The sequence below is a fragment of the Mercenaria mercenaria genome, chromosome 19 (genome assembly GCF_021730395.1).
Source record: "Mercenaria mercenaria strain notata chromosome 19, MADL_Memer_1, whole genome shotgun sequence".
Taxonomy (NCBI): Eukaryota; Metazoa; Mollusca; class Bivalvia; order Venerida; family Veneridae; genus Mercenaria; species Mercenaria mercenaria.
The window spans coordinates 16,922,485-16,943,917 of record NC_069379.1 but is presented as its reverse complement, the minus strand read 5'-3'; the positions used below and the strand labels follow the sequence as shown (position 1 = coordinate 16,943,917).

At 35.3% G+C, this 21,433-nt stretch overlaps 1 protein-coding gene across 3 annotated transcripts in view; it reads right to left on the bottom strand.

Moving 5' to 3' along the window:
- LOC123541870 (uncharacterized) overlaps nt 1-21,433 on the bottom strand; it is a 69,779-nt gene that overhangs the window by 17,115 nt on the left and 31,231 nt on the right. For 2 of the 3 annotated variants that reach the window (XM_053531352.1, XM_053531353.1), the window contains exons 3-7: nt 11,841-11,953; nt 9,937-9,995; nt 8,063-8,421; nt 7,024-7,260; nt 67-1,707 (exon numbers count right to left, since the gene is read on the bottom strand). In XM_053531352.1, the coding sequence (XP_053387327.1) occupies nt 67-1,707; nt 7,024-7,260; nt 8,063-8,421; nt 9,937-9,995; nt 11,841-11,953 (2,409 nt within the window). The remainder of the gene's footprint in view (nt 1-66; nt 1,708-7,023; nt 7,261-8,062; nt 8,422-9,936; nt 9,996-11,840; nt 11,954-21,433) is intronic. The other variant, XM_053531354.1, reaches the window with a different exon arrangement.

Here is a 21,433-nt window from a genome sequence, read left to right as displayed (position 1 = left end):
GAAAAACTAAATCACAATAAAAGTGTTAGATGATATCAGAGGGCTTACGACTGTCCAGTGAAATACCTGATGACGTCATAGTTGAGGAAGTAAATACTGAAGTAGATGGTGGTACTGATGACGTCATTGCTGTTGAGGTAACAGTTCTTGTAGCCGCTGAGGTCGTGGCAACTGTAGACGTCTTTGAAACAAATGTCGTCGGCGAAGATGATGATGCCATTAAATCGGATGAAGTCAATGAATCCACTGAAGTCAGTGAGACTGAAGGCGTTGGTGACGCTGAATACGTCATTGACGAAGATGGTGTGAATTCGACTGAAGCTGCTGAGCTAGAAAGCGCTGTAGAAAAGCCAGATGATGTTGTTGATTCATTAGTCTGAGATGAAAGAATGTCCGAGGTCACTGAAACTGATGAAGTCATTAAAACAGCTGAACTTGATGAGCTTAAAGTTGTTACCGAAGTTGATGTCGCATAAGAAGTCAGTTGTGTAACTGATTCAAGAGCAGTCGATGACAATGATAAAGTCATTGAAGCAGATGTCGTCGATGAGGCTGATAAAGTCATGAAAGATGATGTTGCCGTTGATGCCGAGGAAGAAACTGAAGCTGACATTGACGATGAGATTAAGGACGTCATGGAAGCTGATATCGTTGGAGAAGTTGAAGAAACTGAATCTGAAATTTGCGATGCGGTTGATGACGTCATGGAAGTTGATGCTGACGATGAGACTGACAAAGTCATGGATGCTGATGGCGTCGATAAGGCTGATGATGTCCTTGAGACTGATATCGACTTTGAGGTCGATGACGTTATGGATTCCGATATCGTCATCGGAGCTGATAACGTAACTGAATCACGTGGTGTTGATGATACTGAGGATGATAATGAAGTCGATGTCGATGATAAAACTGAAGTAGGCAATAAAGCTGATGTCGCTGATAAGGCTGATGACGTCATTATAGAAGATGTCATTGACGCTGGTGATGACGTCATGTGAACTGACACAGTAGACGTTTCTGATGATCTAGCAAGTGGCGTCGATGACAATGACGATGTCATGGAACCTGTTGGTGACGATACGGCTAGAGACAATGATGAAGGTAATGAATGCGAAGTTGTCAGCTCCACTGAAGTTGCTGATGTTGAATCTGTTGAGGGAAACACTGATGTCGTTTTAACAGCTTGTGGTGATGAACTCTCTATCAATGATGGCGTTGAAGAAACAGATGATGTCAGTTTAGCAGAAGACGTCGACGAGACCGATAACGTCACTGGAACGGATGTCGTCAGTTCTGAAGTTTCTAAGCTCGTAACCGTTGAAGAAAATACAAAAGAGGAGGTAGCATCAACAGGTATTGAGGAGGTGCTATCCAACGTTGTTGTTAAAGATGACGACAAAACTGATGACGTTGATGTAAGTGATCGCGACGGTGAAACTGTGAACGTTACTGAATCTGATGACGACATAACACCAGATGAAGTCGGTACAACAGATGTGGAATGTATAGAAATTGAAGAAGAACTAAATAAACTTGAAGAACTGATCGAGAAAGAAGATTCTAATGGTGTTGATGAGGCAGCAAGGGAAGTCGAAGAAGCTGGACTAGAAGATGACACAATGGAAAGTGAATCAGATAATCCAACAAAACTTGAGGAGGCTGCCGAAGGAGTTGGTGTGATCCTTGCCGATGAAATTTCCGATATTACTGAAAGATGTTAACGAATATCAGACTGACCTGTGAACCATTACCATTGGATCAAAAGGTGCTATTAAAAATAAAATCAAGGAAATGAAAAATTGTGTCAGTGTTACTTGTATATATAAATCTTAGAAAAGCAAAGTTAATTCAAAAATACCAAGCAATAAATAAGCAATAAATAATTAAGCTCTCTATAGTCATCTAAAATTAGATAAAAAACAAGAGGACCCTGAAGGCCCTGTATCGCCCATCTGATCTAGTTCTTACCCTAGATTATCAGCATCGCTGTGGCCTAGATGTCATAGAGACAAACATTCCGACCATGTTGTATGTAAATCAGATAGATCATTGACCAATTGTTTTTTAATAATCTGACCTAGTGACATTTTTACCCAAGTGACCCAGTTACAAATTAGTCATAAATTTTAAAAAGCCAAACATTCTGACAAAGTTTTATGACGATAAGGCAGAAAACGTGGTCACTTAATTGTTAACAACGCGTTTTTATGACTTTACCTGCAAACCTGTCTTAAGCTGCCAGCCAAGGGAGTGGGAAAAAGTGGCTGTTTACAACTGTTGAATGCTTAAAGCGGCATTATGCGCATCTTACTGCACATAGTGTGTTTTTGGTGAATGTTTTATAAAAACAATTTTCGGTTGCTGTGCATTTAAATGTGATAAATTAACGATAATGTCGTATAAGTATTTGAGGTTGATGCTTTAGAAATAAAAGAAATCAGATAAATAGAATAATAGTTGTTTTCTTTAATCTTCTACCCAGTGATCTCCCTTACCAATATGTAGAGATTTCTGAAGTTGAAGGGAAGCAACTCCTGCGTGCAGTTTGACTTTTCTTAAAAAGACTGCCCCAGTCAAAATAAGAAAATTCATATTTGGGAAGTTTTTATTTCGTACTGGTAACAGGAAAAGTTTGGTATATTGGGTTAAAAGCTATAATTTCCTCCGCCCTTTTAACACACACATCTATTTCATCTGAATTTTTACTTGAAAAATGCGCATAATTCCACTTTAATGCAGGTAATTTATAGAATGAATGACCATTCTGAGAAATGAGAAACTGGATGCTTAAGACAGGTTGGCTGGTTAATAGAGGGGACCACCAAGCAGGTTTTACTGTAGTTACATAATTTTTGTCCTAGATAATCCAAACGTTTTATCCAGATATTATTGGGACAATCATTCTGACAAACATTATAAATATCTGGTAGGAAACGTGACCAAATTTGATTAAGATTGAACCCTAGAGTGTAAGAAGTCAAACTGTTACACGACGCCGACCACGACGAAAGACGGACACAGGGCGATCACAGCAGCCAGCTCGCTTTGAGTACTTTGTGCTCAGGTGAGCTAAAATCAAGTGGATACTAAACCAAGCAAAAATCAGTGTAGTTGAGACACAACATTGACATAAAGCAAGAAGCTGACTATATTGCATATTAGTGTTGCCAATTTTGAAAGCGGTACTTCAATAGATATCTCATACACATATCATGTTTACACCATAGCTGACCATGCATTATTGTTAAAGCTAGGAGGCAGCACACTCTCCTATTCAAAAAATATACGCCAATAGTGAAATGAAAATGACAGGAAACAGTGAATAAAAAAGCAAAACTGTACAGATAAGTGTTCCCTCATCTGTGTGTGGAGGTTGGGGAGAGAGAAAAGGGGTGTCATGAAGGGAACAATATGGAGTTACTACAGCAACTGACATTGAAAAGCTTATGGAGAAATAATACCATTTACTTAGGTGGCGGAGTGTGCAGGGGATGGATAAAATGGGACGTATGTGGGATACAAAAACACTATGGGGTTACATGAGGAAAAATGATGTCTACCCTTTAACAAGATCGATCCTTTAATTTCACTATAATAATTTCTTCTTAAGGTACTTCCGCCATCTTGAATTTAGAGTGACCTTCATTTGAAGTGTGAAAATATAGTGAACAAAAGCTTTCAAATGCAGCTGTTCCAGAACAAAAAAAACAGCTCAGCTTGCAAGACCTGAACTAAAAGTAGCTGTATAAAAAGTAAAACTAAAATTTGGAAATAAACAAAGAAGATATTTTACCTGTATTTTTCCAAATTTTTGGTTAGATTTATAAATCCTTCCAAAATACTTTATTAAAAATTCATGAATGGCAAAAGTTAGTTCAAAGTTTCAGTTAGTGCATAGGAGAATTGTCTTACTGAATAGAACTAAACTTATTACAAAATCTGTTCTCAAACCTGACCACCTCATGTATTAAAACGAAAATAAATCTGTACATATTGCTATTTTCAGCATACATAAAAGTAGTGCAATGTGCGGACAATGATTTTTGTACGTATGGTGTACCAAACTGCCTAAAATTGTAAGACAAGTCTCAGACTTAATGTGAACAAGATTTGGCAACGATCCAAAATTCTTTTCAAAGATTGTGCAAGTATAAGAAAGGTTTAATTTATTATAGTGGAATTTATGTACTTACGCGCTGCTTATCTCACGGAAAATTTGGTGGAAATGGAATTATAAAAACAATCGAAATATTTGCTTTATCACAATATATGCAAATATTTTTAGACAATCTTGAAACATTAGGCCACAGTATTTCCGCATACTGGTCCGGGACAAGTTCGATGTGTATAGTGATTCCTTAGTAGATGTTTCATGCGTCGTAAACTAACCAATTTTGATCTATCGACTTTTTAAACAATATGAGAATAATGCAGCATGTTTTTGAAAACACAGTGAGAATAAATCGCAGAAAAAATGTACAGCCAAATATGTTAGGAGGAAATACAATTTGTATACAGTTGTAGATAACTACGAAACATTTTACAAAATGCAATCAGTTGAACTTCTCACGCGAAAACCTGATGATTAAAATCAGCAATATCTCAAAAGTAACTTTTCTGCATCTTGGTTCTTCGTTAAACAATGATATTTTTTCACATTTTCACAGAATTAAACTGATAAATTAATAAATGTGCATTGAAATTCCGGCATAGAAATGGACATTGACTTTACATTACTGCGGTGTTGACAGCAGAAACAGCGGTCCAGTACTAAGACTGTCTACGAAACCAAGGATAACGAGTTCTTTATCTGAAAATTACGAACATTGGGATCAGTGTTCAGTATACACCTGAAAATGATAGAATTGCTATTTGCCGAGTGCACACTTGTTTTCTATCGTCGTTAATATAAAGTAGACTAGAAAATATTCGTACACATGCATAATCTCATAGACACTTCTTTAATTCTGAAATGAACAAATAACTGGCTCAACTGAGACACCATACTTTAAAGTAAATTGAGTTTATTCACCACGAGGTTCAAAATGCACGGGAGTCTCGTGATAATACATGCCTTTAATTTCACATGGTTGAAGTGTAAACAAATAGTTAAATTTGCTTCGTTTTGTTTCTAACGGAAAAGATCGGACGGTTTTTTTATATTGGAATAATTATAGAACATCTATGCATTTAAAGTTGAAAGATGATTGTTTTCTACAGGACGTAAAAATGAAACAAGTAAGCACTTTTACTTTTTCAGCAATGTTCCTCAGGTGAACTTTGACATTGTTTACGAAGAGAAATCAGTTTTGTGTCATCTTGAAATGCGTTGTTCGGCTGAAACGTATAGTTCCCGGAAAAGATCTAAAATGGTTTATTTTGGGGATTTTTGTTTTATTTATAAATTCAACACAATGTGTAATATTTCCAGTTTTTGAAAATGATTGAAATTCAACTTTATTTTAGAAAAAGTTTCGATCTTTCAGTAATATTTTGTCAGCGGATGCTTACAAATTTTAAGTGAAACGGCTTTCTTGTCCAAGGGAGGTGTGTAAAGCGAAAAGCTATCATTACACATTGCGTTTATTCTTTAAATGTGAAGGATCGGTAACAGATCAAGGAGATCGGACAGTGAAAAACTATACTAAATGGATATCTCTAACCATGAATAAGGAGACATACATATTTCAGTAAGGAAATCTGAGGTAAAAGAACAATCATATATTTTAATCCTTGAAATAAACATGGCGGCGAAATATTTTAGAAAAACTGTGCACGTGTTTTGCGCATTAGAATGTTTAACGACATTTTCTTGAAAAAGTAACGCTCGTGTGCACTATTTTGGCATTTCTTTGATTTGAAAATAAATGTTTTATAGCAATTTAGGTTGCATACGATACCGAAATTTTGCACCAAAAATGTTCACTCATTTTCTTCCAAAGCACTGTGGAGATAGGGTTCAGCGTAGCTTTCATGCTCGCAAGTTTACCTACAGATATATCTTTTCAATTTTTATCATATATTTTTTGTGTCCTTGCATTTCGAAAGCTGTTTCGAGGGTTCTGATTTTTCACATGGATTTCTAATTTCAATTTGCGGAAATACCTTAACTACTGCGCCTTTAATTAAGGATCTTGCCATGCAACTTTAACCAGCACTACTACAATAACTGTCCCCAGTGACCTTGACCATTCAGTGCATCACCTTAACCAAAAAATCTCTTTCACAAGACCAATTCTACAACTGTATGCGGTTTAGCTCGAATCTGATTTTAATCTAGTCAAACTTTTTAAAAATGTGTTAAATAAAGTATAGATTAGAAGGATTTAAAATTTCCAAGACAACACATTCTTGACTAGTTTCGACCTTTATGTCTTCGTCAGAAATAAATAAAGTATGAAATAGGATAACCTCTCTTAATCTTTAGCCTGCTGGCGGCAAGTGATTCTGCCTTTGCGACTAGTGCAGACCAAGATCAACCTGCACCTCCGTCCAAGCTGCTCATGTTCTGCACTCTTCGCTATTCAGTCAGTAAATTTTCAGTGAACACCTCTTCTTCGAATAATAAATGCTACTGCCCAAATTGAATGATGGACCAGTCCATTTTAGCAGGGTAAAGGTAAATGACACCTACAAAGAGTGAACAACTCTCCACATAGATGTTATACTTTTTATATTTGACATGCCATTAACTGCTAAAAGGGTTGCATAATTACCATAAAGATACTGACTGAATGGCGAACAATGCAGATCATGATCAGACTACATAGATGTGCAGGCTAATCTTGATCTGCACTGGCCGCAAAGGCAGAATCAATCGTGTCCAGCATAAGGGTTAACCTTCCCGGAGTAACAAACTCTTCCAAAAAAATGTTCGCTATAGAAAGTCTGCTTTTGTATGCCTCGTATATTTTATCAAAAATATTTTAAAATGGTGAAATAAACAATGAGTTATCGAATTTCAACAGTGTGAAAAATGCATTCTATCTAAATTACACACGCACATAAAACACAGAAATTTACCATCTGATGATGACGTCACGGCACTGGTTGGTGTAGATGACACACTGGTAGGTGTTGTCGACATCATGGTTGATGTTGTGGATGGACTAGTAGATGTTGTTGACATCACTGTTGATGTTGTTGGTGCACTGGAAGCTTTCGGAGACATAGTAAATGATGTTGACGAACTGGTAGGTGTTGAAGAAGGCATTGAAGATGTAGCTGACATGGTGGCTGTTGATACAGTGTCTGAAATAACTGAAACAAACAATAACAATATGATCGTTTCTTGAGATCTGGGATACCACAGTTAAATTAGATACAGTAATATCAACTTTGGGGAATACTGCTAATGTAATTCAAACGTAGGTATCGTAAATGTTTCCTTCAAGACAACAATGTGATCACAAATGCTTGTATTTTAACATTCTCTGTAAATGATCAATATCTTAAAAACATCAACAATGTAACAAAAATGGAGCATCTAATACTATTTGTCAATAATTATCTTTTATACCACTTGCCTCGACCTATGAGAGAATTTGATTTAGGGTACAGATCTGTAGACTTAAGGTTCCTAAGGGCTGTTGCTACTAAGCTAAGTCAAGGGGGGAATAATTGAGCCGCACCATTATTTTTAGCTCACGTAACGCTATTTATTATCATAAGACTTATTCGTTAGGGATGTTTGTACATGCAACGTAAGCATAAGATTTTCCCTAAACATAATTCATTTTATTCATTTTGAAAAGCAAGTCTTGACTAGAAAGAGCATATACTTTATAGTGAGTATTTCAATAAATCATTTAACTGATTATGTGGATTTTTCAGTAAAAGTTTTTACCTTTATTTGTTTTCGGTATTAATTAGATAAACATTGCATTCCTTAGACATGAAAAATGAAAAATATTCACCCCTAGAAATATTAATATGGACATCGGCTGACGCCTCGGTCAGTATTTCTATATCTCGAGGTGAAAATTTTTCATATCACCCTCCCAGGAATGCAATATTTTTATAATATTAACCTGCTGAGGATAAAGAATAACATAATATTAACCTGATGAGGATGTAACAGGCTGTGATGAGGTTGCTGCTGTTGCTACTATTGTTGATGATGGCGTGATTTGTGATGATGTTGTTGTCGGTGTTGATGATGGCGTCTGTGAAGCTGAAGGCGTCACTGATGAAGTCGTTGTAGTGCTTGTAGTGGAACTTGTCGTAGATGTAGGCGCTGAAGTCGTCGTCGTCGGCGTTGGGCTTGGACTATCGCCGATTAAACTAATCACGGTTACATCCATATATCCTTCCTTACTTGTTAAGTTCTGTAATTCGTCAAGTAATGTTTCTACTTCTAGAACTGTTATATATTTGGTTGTGTCAACAGTGAAATTGACTTGCACAATACCGCCGTATTCCCTGAAAAATGAATCGGGACAGTACAGGATAACTTCGTAACAAAATAGGACATGGTCTTTTATGAGTTATCTCCCTTAGAAAGTAATATATGAATATTTTGGGTCGTGCTCGAGTTGGGGATTATCTAGGAGTACATATTTCTTGGGTTAATTACATCTTTAATTATGTTGCAGATAAAACATCAAATCATATTTAATCAATGTTCACAGAAAAAAAAACTTGAATATAAATTGTTTACAGATACCAGCGTACATTTTCTTAAAGTGGAATTATGCGCATTTTTTAAAAAGAAAATCCAGCTGAAATAGATCTCTACCTATAGGTATTGAGATCACTGCGTAGAAGATTGAATAAAAATACTATTATTTCATTGGTCCGATTTCTTTATTTCTAAAGCATCAACTTCAAATACTTATGCGGTATTATCGGTAATTTAACACATTTAAATGAACAGCAACCGAAAATTGCTTTTATAAAACATTCCCCGAAAACATACTATGTGCAGTAAGATGCGCATAATGCCACTTTAAATAAATAAGCTGTTCGATACAAATTATAGTGCATTTTATTTGACCTGGCGGGGCGTGGTTTCGCGACGGTCCAGTACATTTTTGTGCAGGGTACTTAGTACATGTAACCAATGTAGCATTGAATTTTAGTCGTTGGTTATCGAAGATTACGGAATGAAACAGTTACATTGCTCTACCTATTTTGCTCGTGTTTTGAGTTTACCATTATTTGCATATTATGTCAAAGATTAACTCCGCCCCGCCAGGTCAAATAAAACGGACTATACTTTATTGTAAAATAAACCATTGATAAATTATTATCAAGCATATCAAATCCGTTACTGAAATATGTATAATAAATTCAGTAAATTGCTAGCTTTGATAGAAAATCATTTCTCGGTTTGTTAACAATGAATATTAAAATTCTGATATAATGGAACATGCACCTGACAATACAACATAATTTCATACTAGTATTTCATTGTATATTACTTCATTTAAAGGGACTAACCCACACATTTTAGGTGAAAATAATTTCACTCAAAATCCATAAAAAAATGAGTACACTAAAAGTGACTGGTTGCACTAACTTATTGGCATAAGATGTTTGCAAGATATTCTTAAAAACATCAACCAACAAAAAAAGTGCGAAACATGGTAAACCGTTGCAAAACTTTTAAAATGATGTAGAAAATTTACAAATTTGTTTAATGTTTTTACCAATATCTGACTTTTACTTCTACCAACTAACGTTTTATCTTTTTTTCAGTGTCATTCTATGCCAAACTTGGTGAAAATGAACATGTTGAAAAATTTCAACCAAACTGTGGGTGAGTAGCTTTAATTTAGTAATATACAGTTAATACAAGTACTTTTTTTTATTATATTTCACTACATGCTTCAGAAATCTTCAAAGAACAGTAAAACTGAAACGTTAAGAAGATGACATATCGGAGACAGCTCTTGAGATAACAAAATTTTATTGTAGAATGTTAAAAGCACTTACGTGAAGCCAGCAAGGAGTACCGTAGCCGTAAAATCGGTGTCGTTGAAGGCACATTCCAACTGTAAAATAAAAATAAAAGATATAAAACTATAATTTATTATTCAATATTTATATTAAAATACTTCTTCATTCTAGATTTAATTGCTCATATTTTCATGTGTGTTTGTTATACATTTAAAAACGCCATTTTTTTTCAACACTGTTTAGGTTTGACGTAACGGCGACCAGTAAACTTAAGGTACGGGACCCGTATTGACACTCGGCAATTTCCACATTATTACGTATTGTCGTTTACCACTTTCAAGTCGTATTAAATGTAGAGTGTTAACTTTTTGGAGTAAGGTAATAAGCTCCAAGGAAGATAAAATTTGTAATATTTTGTACAGAACTTGTCTCTCACTGTCTCAGAAACAAAACAAGAAATTTAACTGGTTATGTTATGTAAAAGATAGTTTGGATTCTCTTGGTATATCTAATTACTGGTTAGATCAGAAGATTCACTCACTTAACTCCTTCAAAAATGTTGTTAACACTAGAATTAAAGATCAGTTTATACAAAACTGGAACTATTCAGTTAATAACTCAAGCAAATGTTTAAATTATAGAATGTATAGAAAAAGGTAGATTTGAAAACATTGCAAGAGAACAAAGAACTTGTCATTTGTGTAATAGTAACATTTTTAGGAGATGAATTTCACTATCTTTTTGATTGCAAATACTTCAATGTTGATAGAAAAAAAAATATAGATGAATATTATTTTAAATATCCAAATACTCTCAAATTTTCTAACCTTATGAACAATGACTTTTTTAAAACTGGCTGTTTTCTGTAAGAAAATTATGTCTGCTTTTAGATAAATAGTTAGTTCTCATCCTGCACATTATCAGTTACTTTAGCAACGATTTGTCATGTTTTACATGCCATTCTGATTTTGTTATTATGACTTGTTATTGTTATAATTGTTGCCAGATGCACTTATGGGCCGTGACTTGATTAATAAACTGTAAACTGTAAACTGGCAATTCGGCTTTCTTCGGACGTAAAGTAGCTCACAACGCGCACAGAACTTTCTGTAACCCTCCACCACCACCCCCATCCCCGGAAAATGCCGAAATAGCATAATACGGAGAATGTGCAATTTAGTGATTATCACTACGGGTCCACTAACTTAAACAATGGTCATGGATTTCATACCAGCACTTACCTGCTCTCTGCTGCAAATAAGAAAATACGTTCCTAAAAATGAGGCACAGAGTTGGATGAATTATTTCGGACGTACTTCCTCATTAAGAGCGCTGCATTGTCCGGCGATTGAAATAACAACACCTTTGATTGATACTTACATGTACTAAGCAAACCGAACGAGTTCCTACTAGTTTTGAATTCAATGACAAGTCCGAAAAATGTCTTCTTACCAAGACATCATTAATTCATTTAAAGTATTAAAATCATAACTGTAACAGCCACGTTTGCAAGTCTGAATGTGATGTGTACAACTTATGAAAACGAGACTATACGCTCTGGTTTAAAAACATGATAAATATCATCATCATCATCATCATCATTATCATAAGCATTAAATTCACAACCATTAACAGTCGTAATAACCATTACGACAATGCTAATCTTAGAGATCATTTCTAAAAATATAACCAGCTTTTAATATCTCGTAATCATCATCATCATAACATTAACATCATTTTTAATCTTCCTGTCATAATACCAATTACGACAAAGCTAATTATAACGATCATTTCTAAAAGATATCACCAGCATTCATTTGATATCTCGTAATCTTCATCATCAGCATCATCATCATCATCATCATCATCATCATCATCATCATCATCATCACCACTGTCACCACCATCATCATTAGGTATTTATCACTAATACGACTTACCCATTTTGTGAGATTCGTAGCGAGAGATCTTGCCTCTGTGGTCGTTATGTTTGAGTATTCGTCCATCCAAAATATATCTACATATGCTGAGCCTTGAAAAGTGTCGTGCAGTGCTGAAAATAGAAATATATATATTTTTTTAAAAAAGATACTGTCAAAACCTTTATTTTTATCCTAGAATTGTCACATGCATGTTGCTGTCATTGGAAGGAACAATCATGGTGTGGATTGACGCAATGATTAATTTATAAAACTAATGGTGCGGCACCCATCTTATAATATGCTGACCCTAAATGAAAATTTACAAGATTCCGAACCAGATTTGAAACAAATCGTACCGTAATACCGGCCTGTCGAACCGAGACGGAATAAAAATAAGCACTATTTATTAAAGGGAAGTAACTCTTAATGACTAACTGACTAAGGTAGCAGTTGGTAGTTTCCAGCCACAGATTCGAATTGGCCAGGGTCAAAATCTGTCATTAGAGATAAAACCTTGAAGTGAAGGCAGTTTTGGTGTTTGAAATATTTGTTGATGTGAGTTTGTGATTAACAAGTTTAAGAATGGTATGTTGCAGAAATTCTGGCAGATGCGAATGTAAGCTTGATGGCATCATTTTCATATAACTGCTTGAAATGCATATATGCCACTATCAGCATTGAGCGTCTCGTGAACTGTCAAATGTCATATAGGCCTCACACAGTTGAAAATAGTGAAAAAAGTAACCGGTTGACAGGTATTTTTGTCCAGCTCTGCAAGTAATACTTGAAACTGAGTACAGAATGCAAGTGGCCATTTGTCTCTATCCATTCCCCTAACATTTTAAGGCCAGTTGGAGATATGGCTAATTTGGGCTGAAATGTCATGTATTTTCGCGGGCTGAAATTATCTTTCAGGTGGCTTGTAGATTTAAAAATCTGTGCTTTGTATGAAGTTTACTATGTATTTTATTTCTTCTTCAAGTAAGATGTAAACCGGTATCTTTTTATTTTCAGGTCTGCATCTCGTAAGATATCGGAAGCCGTCTGACTTGGCCACATCGCTCGGAAGTCCGAAGTACTAGAAAAAACCGCCATCTGCTACCTAAACAAGTCATAATTAATCGTTCTGACAAATTACTAAACAAACTATTTTCTCTTTTCTTCTAAATAAACGATTCTTCAGCTATAATGGCTGCAAGGGAACCAATATCCGGACAGGGCCAGTTTCCAGACACATACATTTTCAGATATAAGATTATATAGAAATTAGTCCTTGGACTGAAAACATGGCAAATAAGCAAGACGTGAGTAAATACATGTAACATGAATTGTGATATTTAGTTACAGGCGGAAAATATGGCTAATACTATATACAGGAAAAAAAACCATTGTTTGTGCTGTTTCCGTTTACATGTATATTTTTTTTTTTTTAGATACGCACTTGTACTTCTAATAATGGTCAGACTAAAGTCTTATCTGATATTTCTTAGAATTTGTTGCACTTCTCAATCGATAATGTTATTTTGTATACAGAGGATATTACATGAGTGTCTTTTCATATTGAATTTATTAAACGAGTTGAATAAAGTAACAAAATGCGGGCATTTTATCGATTTTATTCAACGAGTTTAATAATTCCATGTAGAAAATCACAAATGTAATACTCTTTTTATCACATGTTAGCTTTTCCTGCCGAAACGGGTGCACGACATTTCGTCGAAACACGTTTGGTCGAACAGACAAATGGACGAAAAGACATTATGCCTAATGGGCATTATGCAGAATGCAGAATCTTTAACTATTATAAGCAAGTCAATTTGACCAACGTCTCCTATATTGTAAACGACGTCGATGTCAAAGCTTTATTACACTTACGTTCTAGTGTATTATCATTTTTATGTAATGGCTTTATTACACTCCCGCAACGTCAAACATGTGATAAAATAATTTATAAACAAATCAAAACATATTTATATGAGGAAAATCGCAGATGTAATTAAACATTAATCAATGTCTAATATGTATGTTCAAAACCCCTATCATGTAGTCGCCTAAAATGAGCATTGATTAGATCTAAAAAAAATTGCATTTAGAGACATACACTTCTCACGTTTTTGTACAGCCTATATTTAATATACTTATCATATATATACAATGTGCATGCACACGTTTAAGTAATGATATTTTATAGCCTTTTCACGAAAGCGTTTTAAGTAAACGACTTTATGTAGTTGCTCAAGTGTTTCGAGGACGTCCCGCAAAATATATTACTTTAAAGAATTTCATTTTAGATAGTTAATGAATGATCACATATTGTGCAGGGGAACATCACTAAGAAATGTGGTTTAATGTTGTCATGGTATAATAATTCTATTTTCGAATGATCCGCTACATTTACGCACTATAATATAAAGAAATGAAAAATCTTTTTTTTTTATCAACATTTTTTTCTGTTACATACTGTAAGTCTTCAAAAATTTTGATGAGATAGCTTAACGAACTTACTTTTATGACGGTATATGCTAATGGTACTTTGCGGAACCGAACGGAACGGAACGGAACAAGTTAAGAGGCATTAACCGGTATATTTAAAGTCACAACCGATTACCAGTATGGAACACTCCTCCAGAAGCTACTATGGTTGGGTGGAAGAACAGTGCAAGGTACAGATAACCACCCTAGATGCAGAAGTTCCCTAATTATGTACCATGTTCAGTACCAATCAAGGACACTCCCATCCCACAGAATGACTTTTAACTTTAATTGGAAGACCAGAGGATCGAATCAGCGACCCCTGTTTCGTGGTCCAGCACGTTACTGTGCCAACTCTGTCAGAATCTTTACTTTGTGCAGTTATATCATTTAGTGTTACAATCATGCTTGTTTAGTTTGTTTGTAAGCTAAGTTATAGTCGCCACCGGTAGCCCATATGGGCAACTCCTCCAAAAGACTTAGTGATGTAAGTAAGAGGATTCTGCAAGACAGAGAAGACGCTCCAATTCCAGAAGCCTCCCTGGTTCTTTAGTATGTCAGGTGTAAAGCAGCAATACACGGAACTCCCATTCCATAGAATGATAGCGGTTTTAGCAGGTAAACCGGGGGTTTCAACACACGACCCCCATTTTTCGAGGCCTAGCGTTTTACTTACAGACTACTGCGCCCACTCTGTCATTACCATTGGATTGTGAACTTTGTTTCATTTACATGTTACAATGGTGCTTCATGCAGACAGACACCTATATCATTTTCCACTACCCTTTTATACTGTCATATCTCAAGATGTAAGCACCTATACTAATGACTAGACACTGTCTTAATCATCTTGTGATTTATTTATGGTCAGTGTTGACAGCACTTACCCATACTCGCTGTCAGTTTATACAGCATTCGTGTCAAAGTATTCAACATCAAACATACAATATATACAAGCAACGGCAATTTCCTTTAGACTGTTGAAATATTCATAGCATTGTAAATATGACATATGTATAAAAATATATAGAGATATGTAACAGTGACGTGTTTATTTTATACTAAATTACTGTATGTCGTTTTGTTTTTTTTTAACTTTTAACGTCTTTTAGCAGTATACCTCAGTCATATGCAGTGTTTTAGGATTCTTAACAGACTGACATTAATGATAAATTTCTTGTTGTATTATCTTATACTCGACAAGTGTCTCCTTTGCGAGGAATGAAATAGAACTTACATAGAAGTTCAGCTATTACAATTTTCTCTACAGATGAACCTGCCTAAGCGGCAAACCTGCATTAAACAACCACTTGCTTTAAGCAGCCGGTCAGCTAACTTTCCAAATTGATTTTTTGTTTGTTTTAATATCAACTTATACTAAGCAGTGTACCTGTCTTTATTCAGCTGCCATATTGTGTTTCACCCTTGGCAAGCTGCTTAATACATGTTTAATTCCCAAACTGATATTTTATTTTAATTTTAACTCGTCCTAACCAGCCACCTGTCTTAAGCTGCCAGTTCGCTGGCTGTTCGATACAGGTTTGACTGTATATTTAATGTACTACTAGTATACAGTGTACGTTAATCGAGATGTAACTAATTTTCGTCCAGGACAAGATCATGCACTGACTGTTACTCGAACGTCTTCTATCGTCAACAGGATCTGTCAAAATACACGGTTCAAAAGTTTAAAGTTCACAAAATAATTTGTACAAAAGTTGTCTCAAAAAAACTGTCACAATGTGTCGTCATTATTATTGTACCAGATAAAATCGGAGATGAAGAAGAAAATAGAAAAGATGAACTTGAAATTGGTCGTACCCAACGGCCACTGCCGCCCCAAATTTTCAGCGAAGTGGAAAGTTTGAAATGATGCAAATTATCAATGGGCAATAATGTCATGTACGTTATTGCATTGATTGCATTGAATCATGAATAGAAAACACGAAAATAGAATTTTTTCACTAAAAACGCTTTCTTTGTGGTTAAACATCTGAAAAAGCTATTAAAAATCCATCTGGATGCACCAAGAGCATATCTGAATAGTCGGACATTCCGTTGTGTAGTTGTGCACTAATAGGACTGCAGTGTCGGAATTTTAACTGCAAATAAAATATACATCAACCGTACACGTTTATCATGGGTGAAAACGAGAATGGCTTTGCTCGTAATCAATAGGTTTAATAATAGCATTGACTGAATGTGGTCTCTGTGCATGTATAATTTTCATTTGACTTTAGAATGTTATGATTGGATGGGGGCCGGGGATTGGGTAGAAAAAATACATAAGTACAAATGAATGAAATGCGTTCCGCTATCTATATACAGTTAGACCTCTGGCGCTTTCACACTCCGGAACATGGATGATGAATTAAGCCGTTCTAGTTTGTACAGCAAAAACTGTAGACGGTATACAAAAATAGATTGCAGTGGACAAAAACTGTTATTCTATAATCATGAAGGCACGCGATAAGTAGAAAAACAAAACATAGGAAAGGAAAACAGTCACAACTACTAATTAACAAAACAACCACAGTACATGGCATCCTGTATAACCCGAACAGAGGTGACTAAATAGGGTTAAACACTCCCACTGCGGCAACAGTCACAAACTTGTGCAAAACTTCCGTAATTATAAGTTAAACATAGACCGATGAAAGACAACATTTTCGTGGTCCCTGGTACAAACAGCATGGGGTGTGAAGACGGCAATATGACTCAGTTTTCAACGTTGATGACTGGTACATTTACTTTTAAAAGGAAACTAAAATCTCGTATAGCTAAAAAAAAGTCATACACTGATATGAAAATTATTTTTGAAGTACATTGAGCCTCTTTCCATTCAGTTACAACGAAGATGAACATTATGATATTATTATGTTTATGAAAATCCTTCGGTGTTCCGATAGGGCCGTCTTATGAAACGATGAAACAGCAAGACAATACGATGCCATCGTGCTGTCGCATCGTATTGTTGTCCTGCTGCCGCATCGTCTTATCGTAACATCGCTCTTTCATCAGCAGGTGTCGACAGTTCGCCAGTGCGAAGTCCATTCGGAACATCGTAGAACCAGTCCTGAACGCACGTGAATAACGTAATGGGGACTAGGCAACTTGTGTGGCTTCTTGAACATTCGCATTGTCAAACAGCATAAAAAAGTGTTAACTAGTTTGATAATAGCTATACCTTACTGACTTTTTCTACAATACTGACACATCAATGAAACTGAAACTGAAATCGTTTTTTACTTAAGTTGCATATTGAAAACGTTCGTCCGGCTTCGTACATATTTCATACACTACAATAAAACAGGATATTTAAATTTCAGACTAATAAATAACATCGCCAGACTTATTGTGCAGTGAAAATGCAAAAAAAAAATGCAACAAAAATCTAAATAAAAACATTGTATGACAAGGCAACAGCTTGTAATTTCATACCGAATCTTCGTCAATGTATGATACCGCCGTCTTTATACTATAAATTACAAATGAAAGAGAGGTCAGCAGGTGCACGTGTATTGTCGTCTGCATGCAAGTCTCTCACGCAAAATTCCTTGAGATTTTATCACAGGATATTTAAATGTTTATGCATCTTTAATGAATTAGAAAAGGCCATTTTGTCATGAAGAACTTCTTGTTTTTGTCGTATTTATTCTTTAGAAAATGTTTATTTCGTTCGTCGGATTTGAACGGAATTATAATTTTTATTGTATATTTAAACTTTACAGAAAACTCGATTACCAAGAATATTCTTTTCAGCTCGTAACAAAAAAAGTATGTAAAAACAAAGAACACACAGACGACTGAGTCAGACATGTTTACATGTAGAACACAAAAAAGGTTATGTAAATATCACATCACATGTTCATGACACATTTTCCTCATGTAGTACCAGTTTCTTCTGTTAAAAGGCGTTAACTTAAAACTTTAACAAGGTTCTTAATTATAATAATTAATTAAACCAAAAAAAAACAAAAAAAAACAATCCAACGAGTTAATGAAGGATTGTTCAGACGTGCAACGTTAGTTTTGCTTTTATTCTTGTATTTTGATTAAGGTTTTGAAAGTGGTAAAGAGTGTACTTTAAGATATTATTTGTAAATTCATGCATTCGTGCATTCCTCTCCTTTTTATTAACCGTCAAACTGAATTAAATGGTATTTGCCTGGCGTAACGTTTTTGCTTTCAGCATTTAAGTAGTGTCAAATTTCAAAGCTTTGAAATTAAGAGAATGTTATAAAGCAAACAACTGCATAAACAAAGCAAAAACTAGCATTTTTCCTCCAAACTCAAATCATTTCAGCTTCATAGAAAATATCAAATAGCTGTACTGGGTTTAGCGCCGTTTTTCAACAGTATTTTAATTATGTATCAGCTGTGTTCCTAGATTCTGTACCAGTAGGGAGAGCGTTTGTCTACGTGGGGTCGCGAGTTCGATCCCCGGGCGGGGCGTATGTTCTCCGTGACGATTTGATAAAAGACATTGTGTCTGAAATCATTCGTCCTCCACCTCTGATATTCATATGGGGAAGTTGGCAGTTACTTGCGGAGAACAGGTTTGTACTGGTACAGAATCCAGGAACACTGGTTAGGTTAACTGCCCGCCGTTACATGACTGAAATACTGTTGAAAAACGGCGTTAAACCCAAAACAAACAAACATAATTAACTTGTCCCTCCGCAAGTAATTGCCACCTTCTCCACGTGAATCAGAGGTGGAGGACGAATTATTTCAGACACAACAACTTTATCATGTCATTTATCAAATTTTTAAAGTGAACGTACGCCTCGCCCGGGGATCGAACTCACGACCAGTTCGATCCGTAGATCTGCGCGCTCGCTATTGATCTAAGCGGACGTAATTTATAGAAAATGGGTAAAATGTTTGAGGACATAAATAAAAGCAGTTTGTACAAGCATAGCATTATGACATGTTTTACCAAAAAACAACAGCAAAAAACATAAAACATTAGGGACTACCCTTTGATGTGTTTGCGCAAATGCAAACTTCACATAAGTTATAACGACGAATTTACGAAACTTTGGTAAAAAGTCTTATTACATAGTTTCCATATTTAAAAAAACTCCCAATGGTACAAGTAAGAAAATTACGCATAGTTCTGTTACAGCATTCAACAGCCAGTTTTGTCACAACTTTTATAGTTGTAAATGTTAATTAAACATTCTTAGACAGTTGGAAAAAGCACAAAGTAAGACCCAACCTTTAGTAAATGATTCGTACTGCCCGTGCACGTTCACAAAACAAGCAATGTTGGTGCGATAATTTAGCTTCAGACACATCTTAATGGATGTTTATTCTTGAAATAAGTGTGTGTCCTGGTATTACTGCATGCAGAAAATTCATCAAGCCAATTATAGTTTTTTACTAATTGCTCATTAAGGAGATTAAACGCCGTCGCGCTATTTTAACCTGTTAGCTTTCCAAGACTGAAAAATAAACATTTTCTTTTCCTTGAGACCCAGGGTACGATGTTTGTACACAACTAATGAATCATTTATTCGAATCTCAACAACAATATTATTTTGTCAAATGATCTGTTTAACAAGTCAAACAATCGAATGTGTCAACGCGCCACTTACGAATTCTCTCGGGTATTTAACAGATATGAATATTTAACAATTTGTATCAATCTCATTTTTCTTGCTTTACATTCCAAATAAAATATTGATGACATTTTTAAGAAGTTATGGAAGACGAAAATAAAGTGGCGCTAACAGCTCAGAGCGAGGTTTGTGTCCGAGCTCATGAGGTGTGCGCGAGAGAGCTAATGTGGAGATACTGACCTAGTGGGGAGATGGAGTTTCAGCCAGTGTGGAGATGGAGCCAGTGTGGAGATAGCGAACCTATATCCGTTTAGTTAAGAAAATGAAATAACATTGAATGGCAATCATACAATAACAATTATTCATTAAATTTAAGATTTCTTTCCCCTGTAAAGAGGATTTTAGTTTAAAATCAGATAAGACGTCTTGTCGATTTCTTAACAGATTTTCGTGAAATCTGAGTACAGTTTAAATGAGACTTTCCATCAAATTATTGTCATTAATTTTGACAAGATTTTCGTTAATGAGAAAGAATAAACCAATATAAGGAGCTCTTCTTCGTGGAGGTATTTGTTATCGGAATACCTTTGTCTCTATAAGGTCAATGCAAGTTTGAACATGCTTTACAATTTAAAAGTGCAACACGCTGGGCTTCTTTCAAACTTCCCATTCCCATTCTCATGAAACTCTGAACGGTCAAAGGTCTCTAAATTAGCGCGGAAACTAATATTCAATTAAATCTAATTTCAAAAAGATATGTCGTGAGAATTTTTCTTGGAGGTACTATTTATTTAAATGTATACGCGGCCGTCTGTGCCTTTCAGTGCTTGTATCATAATAAGCTAGAGGTATACGTAGATGTATGAAACAGTCCTATCCTAAGTATCAACACGATGGTGTCATGTCACTAAACGCGACTGAGCTTAGGCTGGTTCCTAGACACGATTTCTTATTGAAGCCGGTTAACATTTTAGCCTTCCCATTGCGTTTCATCAGTTTTCAGTTAAATAAGGTATTTTCATATAAACTGACTGACACATGCGTCATATACTATATCAGGGCTCAGTAAGATTTTAAGCAGCGAGATATGTAGGAAACTCGTCCAATGCGTTAGCCACGCAGAAAAAACAACAACATCAAAGTACCATAATTAATATTTTAGCTATACTCTGTACAGTACACATAAAGCTCACTACAGTATCAGTTTATGACTTTTAATAATTACTGTCTCGATTTTCGATTCCAATGTGATGGAGGTGTTTATTTTTGATACGGAGTGCCCTTTAAAATAACAGGGACATTAAATTTTATACGTACACTTAGTTAGACGGTGAAGTACCCAAAAAATCTACCCGAATACATGGGTTTGTCATTTTTATTAAACCTTATCACGTTTCGGTCATAATTCCAAGTGTGCTTCAATCAATGTTCTATGATATAGAGTACATACTTGACTCGAAGTCAAATGATGTTGTATAACAGATGGTCGCAAGTACTTAAATACAACAACACCCTGTCATAAAGATAATACGGGTCATATAAGGTCAATGTAACATCTTGGGCTGTATGAAT